This window comes from Heptranchias perlo, chromosome 9 (assembly GCF_035084215.1).
Source record: "Heptranchias perlo isolate sHepPer1 chromosome 9, sHepPer1.hap1, whole genome shotgun sequence".
NCBI lineage: Eukaryota > Metazoa > Chordata > Chondrichthyes > Hexanchiformes > Hexanchidae > Heptranchias > Heptranchias perlo.
In genome coordinates this window covers 53,975,195-53,993,735 of record NC_090333.1, presented here as the reverse complement: position 1 = coordinate 53,993,735, position 18,541 = coordinate 53,975,195, and the positions used below count along the sequence as shown (strand labels likewise).

General features: G+C 41.0%; 1 protein-coding gene across 1 annotated transcript; it reads right to left on the bottom strand.

The window, feature by feature from the left end:
* Nucleotides 1–1,465: 1,465 nt before the first annotated feature.
* Nucleotides 1,466–17,042, bottom strand: LOC137325398 (actin-related protein 2/3 complex subunit 5-like). The gene is made up of 4 exons (XM_067990461.1): nt 16,688–17,042; nt 7,331–7,403; nt 6,277–6,453; nt 1,466–3,367 (listed from the first exon to the last, which is right to left on the bottom strand). Exons 1-4 carry the CDS (start codon nt 16,825–16,827, stop codon nt 3,305–3,307), a joined length of 453 nt encoding a protein of 150 aa, XP_067846562.1. The 5' UTR covers nt 16,828–17,042; the 3' UTR covers nt 1,466–3,304.
* Between the last annotated feature and the right edge of the window lie 1,499 nt (nt 17,043–18,541).

The following is an 18,541-nucleotide window of genomic DNA, read 5'->3' as shown; positions in this document are numbered from 1 at the left end:
ATACCATCCGAAAACACGTCAGATTCCACACGTACGCTAACACCACCCAGCTCTACCTCACAACCATCTCCCACGACCCCTCCACCGTCTCTCATTTGTCACACTGCTTGTCCGACATCCAGTACTGGATGAGCAAAAATTTCCTCCAACTAAATATTGGAAAGACCGAAGCCATTGCCTTTGGTCCCCGCCGCAAACTCCATACCCTAGCCACCGACTCCATCCCTCTCCCTAGCCACTGTCTGAGGCTGCACCAGACCGGTCGCAACCTTAGTGTTCTATTTGATCCTGAGATGAGCTTCCAACCACATATCCGCTCCATCACCAAGATCGCCTTCCACCTCCGTAACATCAAGCGTCTCCGCCCCTGCCTCAGCTCATATGCTGCTGAAACCTTCATCCATGCCTGTGTTACCTCCAGACTGGATTATTCCAATGCTCTCCTGGCTGGCCTCCCATCTTCCACCCTCCATAAACTTGAGCTCATCCAAATCTCTGCTTCCCGCATCCTAACTCGCACCAAGTCCCGTTCTCTCATCACCCCTGTGCTCGCTGACCTACATTGGCTCCTGGTCCAGGAATGCCTCGATTTTAAAATTCTCATCCTTGTTTTCAAATCGCTCCATGGCCTCTCCCCTCCCTATCTCTAACATCCTCCAACCCTACAAGATCTCTGTATTCCTCCCTGTCTTGCCTCTTGCGCATTTGTGATTTTAATCGTTCCACCATTGGCGGCCGTGCCTTCAGCTGCAAAGGCCCTAAGCTCTGGAATTCTCTCCCTAAACCTCTCTGCCTCGCTCTCCTCCTTTATGACAATCCTTAAAACCTACCTCTGTCCTAATACCTTCTACCTTCTTATTTGGTTCATTTATCAAACAAAATTTGACATCGTTCCTGCGAAGCGCCAAGAGATGTTTTACGATGTTAAAGGCACTATATAAATGCAAGTTGTTGCCGCCCAATGTACAACTTTTATGTTTGGCTCCTAAGTGTAATGAGCTATTAAGTCTCTAAGTATTTATGACCCAAGTTTAAAAAGTATGAAGCATACCAATTCTGTGGTTTATTGTAAAATTAATTGAACCTCTTTAATTACATACTCAATTTAGCATGACAACATAGTGAATTGGATTGTTGAGGTACAGATCAGCCATGATCTAATGGAATGGCAGAACAGGCTTGAGGGGCTAAAATGGCCTGCTCTTGTTTCCATCTTCCTATGCCATGAGAGGTGGAATGCAAGTTCAATACCCACACTGACTCCCCCACAAGGAGGGAGAAATTAAAATATTGAGTGTCAAACCTAGTGGTCAGCTCAGAGTGGCATTGATAGAGGCTGGCAATCAGGTCACTATCACCTGCAATTTGTGCCTGACCCAAGTAGTATAAAAGAGAATTTACCCTCAAATTTAAGGTAAACGGAGTGATTTTTAATTCTGACCCATGTAATAAAAAATTACAATAGTATTTTTAACAATATTTTATTATCTTAATAAAAAAAATCTATAAAATCTTGGGGCAATTTGATTAAAATAACACTTCCAGCTATAACAGTAATCACTCGAACTTAAAATATTGATCACATTTAACACGCTTGTTTCAAGGAATTTTAATTAGGTACAAAATAGTGGCTGTTATCAAAACACATTTATTTCACAATCAATAATGGGGTGTTTCATAATTCAATGATTTTGCAGACTTCCTTTAACCAGGGATTAAATTTTTAAACTGCTATTTAGCCCATGTTCCATGTTTTACAATAGATCTTGTTACTATGGTCATAAAAAGTGAAACAGATTGTCTGCTGGAAATTCTAAATCACAAAGTTTTGAGACAAAACACCACAGCCATTAATAGGTTTTCTCTGCTGTTTATAAATTTGTTGGTATAAAACTAAGCTGTGCTCCTTGGTGAGCCTGTTATAATTGAACGTACTGGTACACTCCTTTCGGGAGTAGTAATAGTAGATATTGAACCCTGGGGTTAACAAGGTTTAGAAATTTGGAGGGGGGGGGGTTTGGAAAAATCAGCTCCTGACTGAAGGCACTAACTAGTAGGACAGATGATTCACGTTTACATTTTCACTGTGTGAACCCATATTTTTCAATTTTTTTTTAAAGTAAAGTGATTTGCAGTGAAATTAAACATTAAAATTCACCATCAGCTGAATGCACCGTTTTGAAATAATTACACTAATTAGAACCAATATACATGGTACAAAACAAAAAGGACATTAATCATGAGCTTTCATGCTATTTGTGAACTGAGTTCTTCAGTTAATGGGCAGCAAATCCAATGAACAATTTATATTATATCTTTTAAAGAATGAAAACAAAGTTTAATTCTGAAAGATATAATTAGGAGCTTTCGATTTAGATAATTCAGAACTGATATTAAGCTAGGCAAGTCAAGTCTGCAAAACCTGGATGAGGTCATTGCTGACACGGTAGCAAAACTGTGAATGATCACAGTACTGTAAACTCCTGGCATACTGATTCAGAAACTGTCTGAATTTTAGTTGTTCCTTCTGGACACTACCTGTTTCCACTTCTGGTGCAATTCTTAATTTTAACTTTAAAATGCAGTTTCAAAAAAGTGAAACATGTTATGTGACAAAAAAAATCGAAAGGAAACAATTATCCCCAAGGCCTGCTTATATCAGGATCACCCTTCATGCCAGGGTTGATTGTAGCATGTAAATTAATCCCCTGCATGCCAAAACCTCACCATTCATTATTACTATTATCAACCCAGACATGATTTCAAACAAATATTTCTGGTGATTTTATGTGGTTCAGCTATTATTACTCAGCTACACATCCCAGCTTCAAATTTAAAATGGCCATGAACAGTTGTATGTGCGGCCAACTGCATCTGAATGCATCAAATTTTTGTCAATGGATTCACTGTCTGCATCACACATTCATAATACTGTACCTTTATTCAATTAAACATTTAAAGTAAATAAAAGATACAATCAGTTTTCTGCAAAAAAAAATTCTCCAAATTCTTGACAAGTCTGTATTTTTTTAAACTAAAACTGGGCTTCGGAAATGTTCTTGTTTGGGTACAAAGATTGTACTAAATACTGAGCTTATAAAACCAGATTGGATTGCACCTTAGATTCTGGTTAACAGACAAGTGAACAGAGCTAATAACGTATACAGACTGGTCATAAAAAGCAAGCCAAAAATTTTTAAAAATGAAAAGGAGATTATAACACTCCAGTGTTGCACAAACTGGTTCTTTTGGTCTCGGCACCAGCAATTCCTCTGTACCAGACAGCTGCTCTTGGTTCCATTGCTTAAACAGTTTTCCTTGCTGTTAGAACTCGCACTACAGATCCCACTCCTCCAGCTGCTAACACCTAAGGAACAAGAAATTCAAAGAGGTTAATACTGCCTCAACCATAATTTTGTTTTGAACGTCAAAAGGTTTTTTTTTGGGGGTGGGGGGCGGGGGAAAGGAGAGGAGAGGACGGGACGGACTTGTCATGGAAAAACGAGCAAGGGAAACACTTAACCCTTAAGTGCTAGTATCTTCAAATATTTCTGTACCTCCTGATGCAGCTTCTTTAAACATTTCTCCCCTCCCCATGGAGTATAAGGTGCAAAAAATCAGTTATTAATTTATACTACTGTGATGATTTGAGCAACTTTACATTACTGTAACTATATTGCACAAACTGCTACTTTTGGCTACTTTTAATGAGCAGTTGCTTGTGTATTAGATACTTTTTCTGGTCCCGAATAACTTCCAATAGGTATTAATAGCAAATTTCCTCTGAAACAGTGTGCTGAATATTTTACCCACTCAATCTAAAAGCTACCCATTACTGTCTGGCTGCTTGGTTGCTTCACTGGTACTATCCCAAGCATGCTGGGATCTTAGAGCTGAAGGTTCCTTATTTGTGAGGAGTCCTGTATCATTAGGCAAATAGTTACCTTCTTGAGGGATTTGGGTGTATTCTACCCTTGAACAACATAGATGCCTGGTCTGTGTTAACAATATCTTGGTGCTAGCAAGTGCCAAAGAACTCTTGGAATTTTTGGGCATAAAAGGGTCCTAGTCACTGGGGCTGGTTGGTCTCTGTGTCCTCTGACGTCAGTGAATCCCAAGTGACAACTTAATTTAAGTTACAGATTCCTTGGCAATGTGGAGTGCCAACATGCATTCAGGGACCCCGAATGGGTGTGTCTGGATTTCTTAGGCTTACAGCACTCATCTACCTTGCTCTGAATAATATAAGAAACATAGTGCAACTGTTCCTTATGGGTGTGTGTCGTGAACCCAAGGCAAAATTTGGCAAGTTGCGGTATCATATTTAAGCATCTTATGTAACGATTGTGAGCTTCAACAAATGGACTATAGTGGAATCCCACTGTACAGATCACAGTTTATATAAATCAATCAAAACTTGTTTGGCAAGACCACAAAGCATCTCAGTTTGTTACTGCAATTGCTGATAGTTATAAGTTCAGTTCAACTGTAGTGATCCCTTTAGTGGCAGTTCCTACTGGTTGAGAGAAATTGCCTCAGTTATATGATTAATTTGCTTGATTAGGTAATGACATTACTAATGTGCTACTAATTGTCCTTAGGTGACCCTAACTGGTTAATTGTAAAGGATCCAGAGGACAATTCAAAAGCTCTTGCTTTTTGTGGGCCAGGCGGCATGAGAGCAATTTGAGTGCTGCTCCCCCACGATTATGTCTAAACAATGAATGCAACCTTCGTGTAGACTGGGTGTGAGCATAATTCTGTGCATGTATGACTGCCCCAGGCCATTTGGCCAGTGCACATGCCTGAAATACTGGTGTCATGACCTCAGCAAGAAGTGTGCTCGACAAATCCTAAAACAGAATCCTCCCCCTAACACAATTCCTTTTATTAAATCATTGTAGCAAAATTAAAATCTAATGACAGATGTGTGGTTTCTCTGGTCACTTTATCTCATCTAGTTGAACACAAACTTAAAATCAAAATAATTTAGCTAACTAAGTAAGCTCAGTTGGAGGTGCCAAATAAGAACTTCGGGAGATTTTCCATTTCAGCGCTCCCAGTATATGGAAAACTGCACACACTCAGCCTGTGGTCTATACATTATTTGGTCTATACATTTCTTCTTTTTAAATTAAGACTGCAATGTCCTCGAACATGCATCCTTGAAGGATGCATGCACTAAATTGGGATCAATACTTTTACTGAGGTTCAAAGACTGGCAGCAATGAAAATATGTCTCTTCCTGGCTGCCAGCCGTAGCAAATTTTGGAGTTGCCATTGGCTACACAAGACCTGCTCAAAATCAACAAATGACTGTTAAGTAAGGTGCTTTAAACAGCTGAGCAATGCTTCATTCAGCATGCCAGTTTTGGTTAAAAAGGAACCAAAGTAAAAGCATTAACATTCTGAGAAGCATACATGGAAAAGATGAACAGCTATTCAATTAGCTGTTTACCATCCTGATGAGTGCTGAGCAACACTGCAGTACACTTTAGATCATGGGATCAGTAGTCAGGGATTGTTACCGTCCATTATCATTTGAGCTACTGGTTAAATTGATCACCATAATAGAATTCCATCATTTTGCATTTTGCACAGTATTTAAAACTTATGACTAATGTTATTGCAGACACACTGACCCAACTACGTGGGAGGCAAAGCATTGGATGGGTCAGTACCAAAGGGTACATGTAACAGCAACCCACAATTTCTGTGTTGGGTGTAAAATTCCAAATAGTGCTGTATGTAACCCTTTGTTCATTAGTACTCTCATTTGTTTCACTTGTAATATTTGCAATATAACCATTTATGGAGCACTGGGCTGGTTGCTAGTGTTACCATACAACCCAAGAAGCATAGCATTTCTTTTTATGCTTCTCTTTAAAATGACAGCCTAATATATTTACTAGTGGTTCATCACCAAATGCCAAAATCTTAGGCTCCAGGGAAAAGCAAAAAAAAGTCTGTCTAAATTAACTTACTTCTGAAGAGAAGCTGGTGACTTTGTCCCAAACTTTTAACAATGAGATGTCCAACATTGGGAGTAAAGTATTTTTATTTGGGGAAAACAAAGTAGTACAATGGTACTAGTCCTGGGGCTTTATGCGACACGAGTGGGAGAATTTGGACTACTGCCTACTTGCAGTATCATAACATTTTTATAGTGTGCACCCGACATGTGGTTTCCCCAGAGCCTAAGTTGGGCTATATGCCTATGGTGTGGAAAATGCAAAAGAATTATTCTCATGTTGATAAATACTATGCTATACTAACCTTTTCATGCCACTGTAGTAAAATTGCACTACTATTTTCTGATGGTTTCTCAAAACCTTTGTAGATGTACTTCATCAGGAGGTCAATGCTATTCTTGTCAAGGGATTGAACAGCCTTTTCAATATCATTGCTTTTAAATGAAGTTAAAACTTTAACAACAGTGCTTTCTGCCCGATCCTGTAAAAAAAAAGCTGTGTCAATGGCATTTATATTTAGCTTCAGTTGATAACAATTGAAATTTAATGTTTCACTTGGATTTCTTTGCTTTAGACATGATCTGGGCAGGGACATTAGCTTACCAAATTACCACTGTATGACATAGCTTGTACTGGCTGGAAAATTGTAAGTGAGGTCCCTAGATTCAGTCAACTTAAGTGAATCGATGGAGTGGTAAGTTATATGTAATACTTTCACCAAGGCAGCTCACACAAAAAAAATTTCCTCCACATGTATCTGCTTGGGCAGACAGAACACGCAGTTCAATTGTATACTAAGTATGAGGAGGGGATGCTATGTGACACAATTCAGTATTCTGTGAGCCATAGATTGTGGTAGCACATACCCAAATTGATTCCAGTATAAACCAATCCCAAGGTGGACTTGATTTGCCAATTCAGAGCACAAGAATTTGAACAAAAGATACTAGTTTTTAGAAGTAGCGTTTTTGCTGATGGCAAGTTCGATTAGACTTCAGTATAAAAAGATTCTAAATTGGAGTGGATTCAGCTTCAAATTTACAGAACTGCCAGATGCAAGGGCTATGGCATTAATCAAACTGAAATTGAATTAATCATACTTACTCCATTTCCGCAGATTAATCTAAATTCCACATAAAGTTTAACCTAATTTGAATTCAAATTGAAATCAATCTCGAAGTTGAGACATAAACTTTTCAAATATCTTTAAAAGCAATCAAAATTTATCATTTTTGGATTTTGTACATAAATCCTTCAGATATGTCTCACACAGATTGGTACAAAACCCAAGTAAGAGACTGGAGCAAAATTACCTCAGGTTCTCGTAAGTTTCAAAATACTGCAAGGGCAAGCCTTACCTTAACAGCTTGGTTCTTTGTATTAATCGGGGGATTTTTCAGTGCTGCTTGGAGAGCTGCATTCATATTTCCTGTACACAATGCATTAAGGAATACAACAGACTCCATATTTTATGCACAAGAATGCTTAAGGACACAGCTAAAGACAATCAAAAATTCAATTTTTTTGATAGAGAAGGGTTAATTCTTCATATACATGCATGAATGGATTTTTAAAAAAAGCCCACTGTTAAGAGCGGGGCTGGATGGTCCTCAAGAGCACTGAACATTTGAGAATCAATAAACAAAAATGTAATATAAGGGGACAATTCAACTTTTCTTTGAGGAAAACTCCAAAGATACAAGGAATTAATGTTATTGTTGAAAGTTACATCAATGGACTGAGTGATTTGTGGTTTGCGTGACTCAGGCCATGACAGCCAGTACCTGCAGTAAGTTACTACAATGGGTCAGGCTTCTTTCCCCTACTTTGAAAACAGTTTACTCAGCTTTAGACAGAAATCCATGGATATTCTCTGCAAATTGACAGTTGATGACATTCTTCAGTTTATAGCCTATTTTCACTTGGCAAGGCAGTACACATAATATTTGAACTACTATTCAAACACAGCTGAAAGGTTTTGCATACTAAAGCACTTGAAGTGACAATGATGTAATATTTCATTGTACTGTGCCACTAAACATGGGGATGTGAGTTTATACCTGCTGATTCTCCATAGGGTAATTTATTTTCAAGTGCACTGTCAAGGAAGATATCCAGGCAGATGCCCAATACATCTGCCCACAGGAGCAATTTTTAAAAAAATTTAAATTAAAAAGCATAAGCTAGTTCCCATTCCTTCACTCCCTCAAAGCAGAAGTCTGGGTGAAAATGACCTCCCCCCCACTCTCCGAATGATGTGAGGAGAGAAAAAGAACTTTCATTTATATGGTGCCTTTTGTCTCAGCCCATCCTAAAGCACTTCACATCCAAAGAATCACGTTTTGACATGTAGCTACTGTTATTTGGGTAGATGTAGCAGTGAACTTACATACAGCAAGGTTCCCCCAAACAGAAAATAAGATTAATGACTTGTTAATTATATTTCTAAAACAGGTTTCAATTCTGACCTGTCTAAAAATATAGTAGTAATTTGAGTTGCTGTCTAGAATGGATGAATAGAACAGCCACATCAGCGTGATTAAAGGGCAGTACAAGCAGAAGAGCTTATTTAGGGCAAGCAGATTTGTACTCAAGATTACAAGTTTATTCTTCAGGAACCTTAAGGATCTCACTGAACGGTAGTACTAGAAGACTACTGTAATACTTCTGCTTTGTGAGGATTTTATATTTTAATCAGCCATTTTGATGCCTATCAAAACGTTTTAATTGGCAACATCCAGTTATTTGCGCTCCCAAATATTCAAGTTCCAACTCTTCCAGAGCAGCTCAGATAACCTGAAAGCTCAAGGGAAGAACGGTGTCTGACCAAAGTCACACAACTTAGTCCCAAATCTTTGATAACTGTGGGATATTTTTACAAATCTATTTATTTGGAGATTTAATATTCTACCTCTCTTCTTCAGCTCTCAAAATATACATTTCTACCAGATATTAAAATTACTAGTCTAAAAATTAATGCAGCCATTTTGCTGACCCTTGCAAATAATCTGAAACATCACAAGGAATCTTGGTCATAGTAAATATTAGTGAGATTTTTTTTAAATTGCTTTTTTAAATCCCAGCAGTAATTTATCCTTAAAGGCAGGCAAATGTTATTCGGGTATGTACTGATACAAACAAAAAGAAGCAATCTAGTTAATTCAGACAGGAACTGACTCGCCCGTCAAAGCCACTTAAAGTTGATGCATAAAGAAACAAATCAGATTTTGCTTTAAGAACACAACAGCTCCACAGTAAATACACCTCTACTTCAACACAGCACATCATAAGCTGAGGCTGTAATATCCTGTGTGGCTGAGGACAGACAGATTCAAGGTCACACAGTACCATTTACATTAACTTTACAAACATCTCCAAGTAGTCTATGACTCTGTAAGTCATGAGCTGTCTTGGAACAATTCATTACTAAAATATACAATGGAATCCATCTCCACCATGCAGCACACAACTTCCCCATGTCCTGTAACACATATAACCCAGTACAAATTGCACATTAGCCCTGCCATTGATCTGCAATATGTAAAACATACATACACATTGAATTGGATAGCTTTAATTTACAAAGTCTCCACTACCTGAGTTACATAGAGTGCACACTTTCACAACAACCTTCAACCTAAGCTTTAGAACAATTCCTTTACTAAATTCCAACGTGACAACTCAATCTTTTACACAATCCATCCAAATGGGCTGAGAGATTGGCCAATTAGCACTATACTACATTTAAAAGTTATTCACTATAGTTATTCCATTTTCATGAAGCACAGATGTCCAAGACACACAATAAGGCACTCTATTGTTAATCGTATCCATGTAATTTATATCAATTAGTGTTAATTGTATTCAGGTGGTGGACATCAATTGGGGACTCCCTTGTATCCATTTATAGGAGGGAGCTTATCTAAGGGGTGCACGATGTGATGTTGATCTCTGAATAAAGGCTTGGAAGTAACTGAAGACATGCTCTAGTAATCTATCCTTCACCACTGGCTATCCGACTTTTTAATATCTATTAATGCAAATTTCTCTTTCTAATTTTATCCTAATTTACACAAAGCAAGATTAGTTATATCCCTCTACACATGCTAGTGGATTCCCAGCAATTTTTCCACTCTTGGTTTACAAGCTGGCAGAGTTATATTGTATCTGTTAAAACATACAGCTACCTCATGTGTTAACTTGAAAAACAACAACTTAAAAAAAGTGTTATTTAATATAACAGACAGGAGAGGAATTGGAGTTGGGCTGCATCCCTCTTTGATTCTGGGCTTGTACAGGCCTGAGTGATAACCTGGATAATATGTCTGGAATTTAACCCTCTAAGATTTCATGTTTAATGGATTGGGGCTCTGAGCTTGCTGGAGAGCAAAAACTAAAGTTTATAAATTAGTGCTACGTCAAAGTGTTATCAGAACTTCAGCTTCAGAATGAAGAGTTCTCTTACTCTAAGATTTCGGTAGCATATCTGCTATTATCTGAAATAAATGACTAGATTATATTACATTTATTCATTTAGTGTCTCATGCAATAGATTGGACTGTAGTTGAGCAAGTTTCTTCAATTAATACTTTGACATGCATAGAATCGACACATTATACAGTACAGTAGAAGAGAAATGCTGTTTAGAAAAATGTAAGACAGAAGACAATCAAGTACAATGGCTCCATTCAAAAGCTGTGTTGGGACACCTCCAAAACATCAGCCATCTCATTGGAGAACCTGCTTCAAAATACTTATTTTAGACCATTGTTCTTAACCCACTCTAGATACATTCTCACATACACTTCACCATAATGATACTTACAGGAAGTCAGAAACCAGTCTGGTTACAGTTAAAAATAAAGCAATAAATCTGAAAGCAGGCAGAAAGTTTTCAAATGAGCTCAGAGACAGAAGCAGAACCTGTAAAAGGGAAGTCATGAGTAATGGACAAAGAATAAGCCAATAAGCAACATTACCACAAACAGCATTCGTGCATTGAGGTCAAAGTCACCAGCAGTATATATGTATATACATCAAGTCCTCATTCGGTTCACATCATTGACGCCACTCTGGTTGGGGTAGCATTCTCCTTACACTCCATACATGTATTGTTACCAAGCATCTACAAATAAGTGTACAATTCTTTTTTAAAGCAATGAAAAGGGCCATTTTGAAACAAGTCACACTCCATAAGCCTGATTACACACACATCCTGCAAGTCTCACATTTCAGGTGACTATAAACCTGTGTTCACAGTCCCTCAAGACTTTCTATGTAATGGGCTGATAAGTGGCAAGTAACATTCGCGCCAGACAAGTGCCAGGCAATGACCATCTCCAACAAGAGAGTCTAACCACCTCCCCCTGACATTCAACGGCATTACCATCGCTGAATCCCCCACCATCAACATTGACCAGAAACTTAACTGGACCAGCCATATAAATACTGTGGCTACAACAGCAGGTCAGGGGCTGGGTATTCTGCAGCGAGTGACTCACCTCCTGACTCCCCAAAGCCTTTCCACCATATACAAGGCACAAGTCAGGAGTGTGATGGAATACTCTCCACTTGCCTGGTTGAGTGCAGCTCCAAAAACACTCAAGAAGCTCGACACCATCCAGGACAAAGCAGCCCACTTAATTGGCACCCCATCCACCATCCTAAACATTGACTCCCTTCACCACCGGCGCACAGTGGCTGCAGTGTGTACCATCCACAGGATGCACTGCAGCAACTCGCCAAGGCTTCTTCGACAGCACCTCCCAAACCCGCAACCTCTGCCACCTAGAAGGACAAGAGAGCAGGTACGTGGGAACAATATCACCTGCACGTTCCCTTCCAGGTCACACACCATCCCGACTTGGAAGTATATCGCTGTTCCTTCATCGTCGCTGGGTCAAAATCCTGGAACTCCCTTCCTAACAGCACTATGGGAGAACCTTCACCACACGGACTGCAGCGGTTCAAGGCGGCGGCTCACCACCACCTTCTCAAGGGCAATTAGGGATGGGCAATAAATGCCGGTCTTGCCAGCGACGCCCACATCCCATGAATGAATAAAAAAAAACATTAACTCGATTGCTGCCATTACTGTGACATATCAGTAACTACTGCTCCCACTGTTGGTACAGTATTATAAAAGATTATTCATATTTATAAAACACCTTACTTCACTGAACATCTCTAAGCAGTTCACAATGGATTACTTTGAAGTGCAATGACTATTATGTAGGCAAATAGGCAGCTGTAAAAAAGCAGACACTGATGGAGTGTGCAGAGGCAGGGAGATGCCAGGTGTAAAGTTTTATGGCAGTAGGGAGAAAGAAGGACATCAGTGATGGGAGAAAGCTGGAATAGAGTGAACAATTTGCTGGTAAGGAAATTGTTTTTGTACATTTGGATGGAAAGATGGTGGATGTTTGACAATGGCAGAGAGAAAGAATATGGCGAGTTGATGGTAATTGGAAGAATGTGGTAAACAAGAATAGTGGGAGACTGGAACGGTGATGGCAGTTACGGCAAAGAAGCAGTGGCCATGGGGGCCAGAAAGAGGGGATCACTAAAAGGTTGAGAGCGGAAATGGAAGGAGAAAAAGCAGGGCAAATGAAGTGGAAAGCCACAGGGAGGGGAGAGAAAGCAGAGTATGGAGGAAGAGAAGAGCTAAATAGAGGAGACAGCATAGGGCCTGCAGAAATGGGAGAGGCAGAAGGAGGAGAGAGAACGGAACCTGGAGGAAGAAAGAGATGGAGAAGTTGAAATATTGGTTGAAAATTAGTTTAATATTTAACACTTTAAATGTTTGTCTTTTTTTCTAGGTAACTTGCTGTGGGAAAATATGACAGCTGAAAGGATTGAGTGACTGGATTGGTTCAGTTTCTGTTTTCCTCCCCATTGTTGGATTTTCTATCAATGGGATAGTTAAGAGTTGGTTACTGTTTTTATTTTAGCCAATCAAGAGGAATTGCACTGACATGTGACATAGGAAGTTTCATACTGTTGTAGCATTTTTGCATTACAGAATGGAGGAAAGAAAGGAAGCACATTATCACATCCTCAGGATGTTGAAAAGTGCTTTACAACCAATGAATTTGTTTTACTGTTATATAGGGAAATTATAGATAACTAGCAAAGGTTCAATGGCACTGCACGTTGCTAAGTCATAGGATGTGCTGATTTATAATGACAAGAGAATTAAACCATGTAACTTACAAATGTAGAGCACGCAGGATGGGAGGGTAGGCAGAACTCATTGGAATAGCTGAGTCTTAGGGGGTGAAAAATGCATGGATGGGAATTTCAGCAAAAAATGGGCTGAGGCAGAGGGGTGGGCAGGAAAGGTTATGGAGTGGAAATAGGCAGTCTTTGCGATAGAGAGAATACGGAGTTGGAGGCTCTGGACGGAGTTGCGAAGAGACTGGTTCAGCCTGAGATCGTGGCCAGAGAGGAGAATGTAGTCAATGGCAAGCTAATGTACACAGTTTGTGGTGGGGTCCGAAGATAATGGCTTCTGTCTTCCCAATGGTGAAGAAGAACACAACATGGCTAGGATGCAGTTCTGCTGGGGCCCTCCACCAACTCTCATCAAGCTGTCATTCTTCATGTGAGGCCAGAAAGTATTAAGCTATTTGACCATGGATGGTATCACAGCAGAAACTGGTTTGGTACTCATTGGGATGTTCAGAAGCATGTACTTGATCAAGAACAGGAATGATAACCCAGACTGAATTTTTCCCCTTCCCAGTCCAGAACCAATTGTATTGCCATTACAATCCTGCCTGAGGTCAGTTAACTCAGTACAGATGGAGACCTGGGATCTTCCTTATTTAAATGGTTCAGTACTACAGAAAAAAAAACATTTATAAAACAAGGTAAGCATATAGCAAATGAAATACAAATTTTGAAACCCTAGTGAGAATGTCCTCTATAATTCACCTACAACTTCATAGAATCATAGAATGATTACAGCACAGAAGGAGGCCATTCAGCCCATCAAGTCCGCACCAGCTCTCTGCAAGAGCAATCTAGCCAGTCCCATTCCCATGCCCTTTACCTGTAGCCCTGCAAATTTTTTCCTTTCAAGTACTCATCCAATTCCCACCATCACTAGGGAAATAACCTAAACTGGTGATGTAGACAAATGGCACAGTGCAATTTTAATTTTATTTTTTAATATTAGAGTGTGAGGGCACAGGGGGGGGGGGGGGAAGGGGGGAGCAGGGGACAAGAGGGGAAGGGGCAGATCCATGTTTTGTCATTTTATAAAACCTTCCAGGTTGCCAGTGAGACTGGATTTTCTGAATCTTGAACACCCAAATTGTACTGGTTGTTATGTTACCCAATATTCTCACACTGTTTCCCAATGCACAAAAAGACATCTTCCTCCCTCCCTCCGCAACTGAGGAAATGACTGGAATAATTTTGAACATGAGATTACTTTCTCCATCTTGAGAAAAGCAACACTGCAGCCACTTGCTCCACCAAAATCTTCACACCCTAGCTTCAATTCCAGCCCACTCCCTGATTACTGAACCCTGTTGTCCTGTTTGACCTTGAGGTGAGCTTCAAAACCCACATCTTATCCATCACCAAGACTACCCATTTCCACCTCCACAGTATCACCCAACTCTGCCCCTGCCATAACTGAAACACTCATTTATGTTCCCGCACCATTCCCTCGAGTCCCCCAAGGATCTATCCTTGGCTCCCTCCTATTTCTCATCTACATGCTGCCCCTCGGCGACATCATCTGAAAACACATCAGGTTCCACACATACGTTGACAATACCCAGCTCCACCTCACCACCACCTCTCTTGACCCCTCCACTGACTGATTTGTCACGCTGCTTGTCCGACATCCAGTATTGGATGAGCAGAAATTTCCTCCAATTAAATATTGGGAAGACCGAAGCCACTGTCTCATTCCCCGCCAAAAAGTCCATTCCCTAGCCACCGATTCCATCCCTCTCCCTTGCTACTGTGAGGCTGAACCAGACAGTTCACAACCTTGGCGTCCTATTGGATCCTGAGTTCAGCTTCCAACCCCATTTCCACAGCCTACTTCCACCTCCGTAACAACACCCATCTCCGCCCATACCTCAGCTCATCTGCTGCTGAAACCCTCATCCATGCCTTTGTTATCTTTAGACTCAACTATTCCAATGGTCCCCTTTGCACCGTCCGTAAACTTGAACTCATCCAAAACTCTGTTGCCCGTATCCAAACTCACACCAAGTCCCATTCACCCATTACCCCTGTGCTCGCTGACCTACACTGGCTCCCTGTCCGGCAACACCTCGATTTTAGAAAATTCTCATCCTCGTTTTCAAATCCCTCCAAGGCATCGTCTATCCCTATCTCTGTATCCTCCTCCAGTCTTGAAACGCTCAGATCTCTGTGTTCCTCCAATTCTGGCCTCTTGCGTGTCCCTGATTTTTATCGCTCCATCATTGGCAACCATGCCTTCAGCTGCCTAGGCCCTAAGCTCTGGACTTACCGCCCTAAACCTCTCTCCTCCTTTAAGACGCTCCTTTTAACCTATCTTTTTGATCAAGCTTTTGATCACTTGTCCTAACATCTCCTTGTGGAGCTCGATGTCAAATTTTATTTGATAATGCTCCTTGAGATGTTTTATTACGTTAAAGGTGCTATATAAATGCAAGTTGTTGATGATCAACTCTAGGCTTGATTTATCCAATGCAATTTTTAGTAGTCTCCCAAATTCCAGCCTATAAAAATTCCAACCGTCCCAAAAGATCTACCAACCAAATCCCATCTCCTGCACTAAGTCCCACTCCTGTCACCCCTATCCTCACCAACCTATATTGGCTTTCTTAAAATGTTAATGGATACAGCAGTATGTCAGATGAAAATATACTTTTTAATTACGGTGTCAAAATAAGTGGGGAAGCCTGCAGTTAGGAGCCATCTCCCTATTTTTTAAACTGATGTTGATGTTTTCACTTGTGGGAGGAGTCCAAAACCAGGAGCCATTAATATAAGATAGTCACTAATAAATCTAATAAGGAATTCAGGAGAAACTTCTTTACTCAGAGAGCAGTCAAAATGTGGAACTTGCTACCACATGGAGTAGTTGAGGCAATAGCATAGATGCATTTAAGGGGAAGCTAGATAAGTACATGAGAGAAAAGAATAGAAGGGTATGTTGATAGGGCGAGATGAAGTAGGGTGGGAGGAGGCTTGTGTGGCACAAACACCAGCATAGACCTGTTGGGCAGAATTGCCTGTTTTTGGGCTGTAAATACTAGGTAACTCCCATTGCTCCTCTGCCATGGCATCTCTCTCCCTCAAAGCTACATCCTCAACCACATCCTCCAGTGACCACCCCAACTCTTTCCAATCACTGCTCACTATTTGTTTTCACCTCTTGTGTTTCACCCCGGAATGTTTTGCTACAATAAATGACACTGTGTAAATGCAAGGTGTCCTTGTACTAAATCTCTAAAATAAAAAGCATTTATATATATAAAAAAACAAAAAGTGCACAACTGCATTAAATGTAGAAATACAAAATATATCCTTGGTGTTTATACCTGAAACCGCTGCACTGGAAGCAGAAACCACGCCCCGACCGCTGGAAAGCGCATCGGATGCAAAAGGGAGGGGGCATCCCATTGAGTGAATAAAATGCAATCAATCGCCAGCAGTAACGGGACTACCCGCTCCCCCCTCGGGCCCAGCCCAGAAAAGGATATTGCCTGATAGAGGCGTCCACCTCAGCTTCGTCGGGTCCCAGCTGGTTCTCGCCACCTTCCTCCTCGTCCACGTAGTTGTTCTCATCGTAGTCGTCCACGTTCACCCGCCGGAACTTGTCGGCGCTCGTGTTCTTGGACATATCGAAGGCCGGGCGGTTATTTTGTTTGATTCAAAAAAAATCCTCCGGGTTGGGCGGGAGAGTCGAGGTTTTCAAACCGTCAGTTGCTCGCGAGCCGGCCGAAGCAAACTGAGCCAGGCGCTTCCGCAAAGTGACAGCGCGAGAGGGAGGGTGGGGCCGAGGCCTCGACTCCCCCACCCCGCGCGCCCACACACACACACACGGCGGCGGCGGCGCGAGCAACGCAGCGTCTCAACAACCCGCCTCCTCTGAAGCTGCGCTGGGCCTGAGTCCCTGGCCACCCTGATCACGTGTCGGGGCAAGAGGTGGGAGAATCTGGAGCTGCCAACTGCCCCCTGGCACATTTGCGATTTTTGATTACGTTGGAATGAGTCTCACTCCGTTTTGGTTTAAAATGTTGCCCTATGCTTATGTTTCTGACTGAGACCCCGTGGACCAAATCTTGCTCTGAGCGGCGAACGACCGGGACTTGCCCTTCGCCCATAGACTTTCTCCGAGCTTTTGCGCCGCGTCCTCTACAGGGCATCTGGGACTTGTGTGAACAGGGCAAGCAACTGTGTATCTCCTCAAGTAATCAGATTGAAGAATCGTAAATGAGCAGAGTCTGAACCAGGAAGTGTCAGTTAGAATAGTGAATGAAATGTCAAATCAGGTACAGAAAGCAAAATGAAGAGAGCGCAAGAAAGATTCTATTAAAGAGACAGAAAGAAAAAGTTTTTTAAAAAAGTTTAATTTTTTAAAACAAATCTCCAACAATAATTCAAATCTGATGGAATAAGACTCCACACTTGTAAAAGATAATTTGCAGTGCCAAAGACGTTGTGTCAGTAATTAAGACATACCATGCCACTGAAAGGGTACTTACACTGGAATGGACAAGCCCTAACATTTTTTGATGAATTTAGGCCGTAAGAACAGGAACTTCACACCATATAGTACATTTGAATGGTGAGTCAGCCGGCAAGATGCCGTTCTCGTGCAGCTTTTGGAGGAGCAGTAACGTCCGGATTTCCGCGTTTAACTGCACACGTGTGGTAGCCGGAAGTTGCTGCCCAATTTAAACATAAGTAACGGTGAGCGCTGTTAGCCTCACTGTTATTTTTACAGCAAAATCCGGCCCCGTGTGTTTGCGATTAGAGGCATTTTTTTTGATAGACTCATTCCTAACATCTCTGCGATCTTAACAACTGTGCCATTTTGCTTTTTAAAAGAGACTCATTAATGTTTTTTTGAAGAACTTTCCATGAGTTTACATGTTGAAATAGTTGCTTCTCGGCCACACACAGGAAAATTATACCTTAGTAGACTCCTGACCTGTAAGGTAACTGATATATTAAAGAACGTGAATATGGGCAATGTTGTGTCTTCTAGTTAACAGGTATACAGACAAGCCAGGGAAGTGGGAGGTGTAATTGAAGACCAGTCATCTAGCATTCTACCTGGAATGTACAATTTGATCCAGTCACTGACAGTCAGGCTGGAGGCAGGCAGAGCCACATTCAAGCTCTGCTTGACAACTCAGATATTTATCAACATATAGTCGCACTGCAGGTATAACCCCTCAGAGTTGTAAAAATTCACAGTGTAAACATTCCCAGTTCATAAAGGCCAATCATCTCAGGCCCAGGACATCGCTGCAGGAGTTCCTCAGGGCAGTGTCCTAAGCCCAACCATCTTCAGCTGCTTCATCAATGACCTTCCCTCCATCATAAGG

Excerpts from the sequence above, each read along its gene's own strand:
- LOC137325398 (XM_067990461.1), bottom strand. The coding sequence starts at position 16,827 with ATGTCCAAGAACACGAGCGCCGACAAGTTCCGGCGGGTGAACGTGGAC. Across the intron at positions 7,404-16,687 it reads GTGGACGCCTCTATCAGGCA|AGGAAATATGAATGCAGCTC; the intron begins ATATCCTTTTCT and ends TGCATTGTGTAC. Across the intron at positions 6,454-7,330 it reads CAAAGAACCAAGCTGTTAAG|GATCGGGCAGAAAGCACTGT; the intron begins GTAAGGCTTGCC and ends TTTTTTTTACAG.